We start from the raw sequence: 4,494 nt of genomic DNA, 5'->3' as shown, positions 1-4,494 counted from the left end.
GAGGAGGGCGGCTGCGGCGGGGGCGCTTCGGCCGCCATGGACGGATGGCCGCCGCGGCGGGGGTCGTCGCTAGGGTTAGGGGGGAGAGCGAGAGGGGAACGGAGCGAGTGAAACCCTAAGCGGGCGGTGGTCCGCTTTGGCTCCCGGTGGGGTGGGTGGGTGGGTGGGTGCGTGGATGGCGTTTCCGTTTATGGGCTCGGCTTCCTCCCCTCTCGGGCTCCGGGTTTCGGGCCCAGATTGGGGAATTTCTCGATCCAATCATCGGTTCATGGGATTTAACGGTGAAAACGGTTCGAGATTTGAACGCATGGTTTAAGAGATAAAGCGTTTTAAATAAATGGATGTAAAAAAACTCTCAGGTTGCGAGTGCGCGCCACTTGTCATAACCTGAGAAGATGTGAGTGACTTTTGGAAGGAGAGCTCCTTAATCAGTGAATTTGATCCATTGTGGGTGAAATTGAGTGGAAGCTTTGGTGAGATTTCAGACCTCTTTTGTACTAGGAATCTTAAAGAATGGAAATTTGTAGGCAGATCTCATTTGAAGCACTTTGGTTGCTTTTTTTTGCGAATAAGAGTCTTCCATTGCTTAACGAAGGTCATTACAATCATGCTTACATATAGCTTCAGTTTCAGTACGGACACATCGTGACCACACTGTTGATGTCTTTGCGAGCGATCGGCCCACCTGGGGGAGGGTGTGACCGGCACCGTTGTGCTCACGCATGGCGGTTCTTGTCGCATGCTGCCGAGTGCGGAGTGTGGATATCTAATGCGCTCACCATAGCTGCCATGGGTGGTTTATCTATAGCAGAGTCATCGATCATTCGCGCCGCCGGCGCCACACGATCCGTCTCTATGGTGAGCTGATCAGGACTCCACTCAAGAGCTAGCGAAACTCCCTCCGTGAGCGCTGCCATCTCTGTCTGCCTCCGGTGCACTCGCACAACGTTTAGTGAAGCGACGTGCTGCAAAAATGACGGCACCGCTGTGGTTGTGTAGTATCATGCCGGCTCCACCTGTGCCATCCTTCTCCTTCCATGAGCCACCGGTATTGAGATTTACCGATCCAGATTGTGGCTTCTTCCAATGTTCTGGTGGTCCTATGCACACTGTTGTTACATCTTGCGGTTTACTATTTCTCCTCCAGCCGCTATGTGAGACCACCGTCTTCCCTTTAGTGAAATCAGCACTTGGGTTCTACTGTATGTCAAGCAAGGTATCCATGTAGCCACATAAGAATCTGGTAGATGCGTCAAAGGGTGGCGTCGGCTTGTCGTGATAGACCTCATTCCGCACATGCTAGTTCCGCCACAGTGTCATGATCACAGGAAGCTGCTCCTCCTTAGTGCAACCATCAAGCAAATGGATGATCCATTCAGGACCAGTGTTGGTTCTGTTTTCCAGCTTGGACATTCTTCTCCTATTCGCCATCTTCGTCCATAGTCGTCGAGCCAAGGGGCATCTGCATAAGGCATGGAATGTATCCTCTCGTTCCATTCCACATAAAACACATGTATCAAAGACCTCGAGCTTTCGCTTACATTTTTTTTAAGTGTAGCCAGCGAATTAGTAGCAACCTACCATGTGAAGAATCATACCTTAGGGGGAGCAGGGCATCCCCCACACTGCCTTCCAAACGGCACGAGTGACGTCCGGTGCCCTGCTCGTGGTGCACGTGATGCTACTGGTTTGCTCCTCCAAAGCGACCTTGTGCGCGCTGCACAAGGTGAAGATACCTCGCGCGTCCGACACCCATGAGAGTGTTGGGGAACGTAGTAATTTCAAAAAAAATCCTACGCACACACAGGATCATGGTGATGCATAGCAATGAGAGAGGAGAGTGTGTCCACGTACCCTCGTAGACCGAAAGCAGAAGCGTTAGCACAACGCGGTTGATGTAGTCATACGTCTTCACGATCCGACCGATCCAAGTACCGAACGTACGGCACCTCCGAGTTCAGCACACGTTCAGCTCGATGACGTCTCGCGAACTCCGATCCAGCAGAGCTTCACGGGAGATTTCCGTCAGCACGACGGCGTGGTGACGGTGATGATGTTGCTACCGACGCAGGGCTTCGCCTAAGCACTGCTACGATATGATCGAGGTGGAATATGGTGGAGGGGGGCACCGCACACGGCTAAGAGATCAAGAGATCAATTGTTGTGTCTAGAGGTGCCCCCCTGCCCCCGTATATAAAGGAGGGAGGGAGAGGCCGGCCCTAGAGGGGGGCGCGCCAAGTGTGGGGAGTCCTAGTAGGATTCCCCTTACCTTTCCGGAGTAGGAGAGAAAGAAAGAGGGGGAGAGGGAGAAGGAAAAGGGGGCTGCACCCCTTGTCCAATTCGGACCAGAGGGGGGGCGCGCGCCTCCTTCCTTTTGGCCTCTCTCCTCTATTTCCGTATGGCCCAATAAGGCCCAATACTTCTCCCGGTGAATTCCCGTAACTCCCCGGTACTCCGAAAATACCCGAATCACTCGGAACCTTTCCGATGTCCGAATATAGTCGTCCAATATATCGATCTTTACGTCTCGACCATTTCGAGACTCCTCGTCATGTCCCCAATCTCATCCGGGACTCCAAACTACCTTCGGTACATCAAATTACATAACTCATAATACAAATCGTCACAGAACTTTAAGCGTGCGGACCCTACGGGTTCGAGAACTATGTAGACATGACCGAGACACGTCTTTGATCAATAACCAATAGCGGAACCTGGATGCTCATATTGGCTCCCACATATTCTACGAAGATCTTTATCGGTCAAACCGCATAACAACATACGTTGTTCCCTTTGTCATCGGATGTTACTTGCCCGAGATTCGATCGTCGGTATCTCAATACCTAGTTCAATCTCGTTACCGGCAAGTCTCTTTACTCGTTCTGTAATACATCATCCCGCAACTAACTCATTAGTTACAATGCTTGCAAGGCTTATAGTGATGTGCATTGTCGAGTGGGCCCAGAGATACCTCTCCGACAATCGGAGTGACAAATCCTAATCTCGAAATACGCCAACCCAACAAGTACCTTTGGAGACACCTGTAGAGCACCTTTATAATCACCCATTTACGTTGTGACGTTTGGTAGCACACAAAGTGTTCCTCCAGTAAACGGGAGTTGCATAATCTGATAGTCATAGGAACATGTATAAGTCATGAAGAAAGCAATAGCAGAATACTATACGATCAAGTGCTAAGCTAACGGAATGGGTCAAGTCAATCACATCATTCTCCTAATGATGTGATCCCGTTAATCAAATGAGAACTCATGTCTATGGCTAGGAAACATAACCATCTTTGATCAACGAGCTAGTCAAGTAGAGGCATACTAGTGACACTATGTTTGTCTATGTATTCACACATGTATTATGTTTCCGGTTAATACAATTCTAGCATGAATAATAAACATTTATCATGATATAAGGAAATATAAATAACAATTTTATTATTGCCTCTAGGGCATATTTCCTTCAATCTCCCACTTGCACTAGAGTCAATAATCTAGTTTACATCTCCATGTGATTTAACACCAATAGTTCACATCACCATGTGATTAATATCCATAGTTCACATCGTCATGTGGCCAACACTCAAAGGGTTTACTAGAGTCAGTGATCTAGTTCACATCGCCATGTGATTAACACCCAAAGAGTACTAAGGTGTGATCATGTTTTGCTTGTGAGAGAAGTTTAGTCAACGGGTCTGCCAAATTCAGATCCGTATGTATTTTGCAAATTTCTATGTCTACAATGCTCTGCACGGAGCTACTTTAGCTAATTGCTCCCACTTTCAATATGTATCCAGATTGAGATTTAGAGTCATCTGGATCAGTGTCAAAACTTGAATCGACGTAACCCTTTACGACGAACCTTTTGTCACCTCCATAATCGAGAAACATATCCTTATTCCACTAAGGATAATTTTGACCGCTGTTCAGTGATCTACTTATTATATCACTATTGTACTCCCTTGCCAAATTCAATGTAGGGTATACAATAGATCTGGTACACAACATGACATACTTTATAGAACCTATGGCTGAGGCATAGGGAATGACTTTCATTCTCTTTCTATCTTCTGCCGTGGTCGGGCTTTGAGTCTTACTCAATTTCACACCTTGCAACACAGGCAAGAACTCTTTCTTTGACTGTTCCATTTTGAAATACTTCAAAATTTTGTCAAGGTATGTACTCATTGAAAAAACTTATCAAGCGTCTTGATCTATCTCTATAGATCTTGATGTTCAATATGTAAGCAGCTTCACCGAGGTCTTTCTTCGAAAAACTCCTTTCAAACACTCCTTTATGCTTTGCAGAATAATTCTACATTATTTCCGATCAACAATATGTCATTCACATATACTTATCAGAAATGTTGTAGTGCTCCCACTCACTTTCTTGTAAACACAGGCTTCACCGCAAGTCTGTATAAAACTATATGCTTTAATCAACTCATCAAAGCGTATATTCCAACTCCGAGATGCTTGCACCAGT

General features: G+C 46.9%; 1 protein-coding gene across 1 annotated transcript in view; it reads right to left on the bottom strand.

Annotated features, from left to right (window-relative positions):
- Positions 1–150, bottom strand: part of LOC123076733 (protein decapping 5) — a gene marked incomplete in the record, with an annotated part of 6,094 nt that extends 5,944 nt beyond the window's left edge. The window contains 1 exon segment of the mRNA XM_044498849.1: positions 1–150. Within this exon segment, the coding sequence (XP_044354784.1) occupies positions 1–38 (38 nt within the window).
- Between the last annotated feature and the right edge of the window lie 4,344 nt (positions 151–4,494).

Source organism: Triticum aestivum, chromosome 3D (assembly GCF_018294505.1).
Source record: "Triticum aestivum cultivar Chinese Spring chromosome 3D, IWGSC CS RefSeq v2.1, whole genome shotgun sequence".
In the NCBI taxonomy this organism is placed as follows: Eukaryota; Viridiplantae; Streptophyta; class Magnoliopsida; order Poales; family Poaceae; genus Triticum; species Triticum aestivum.
The sequence above is the reverse complement of the archived record's forward strand: the minus strand, read 5'-3'. Positions and strand labels throughout refer to the sequence as shown.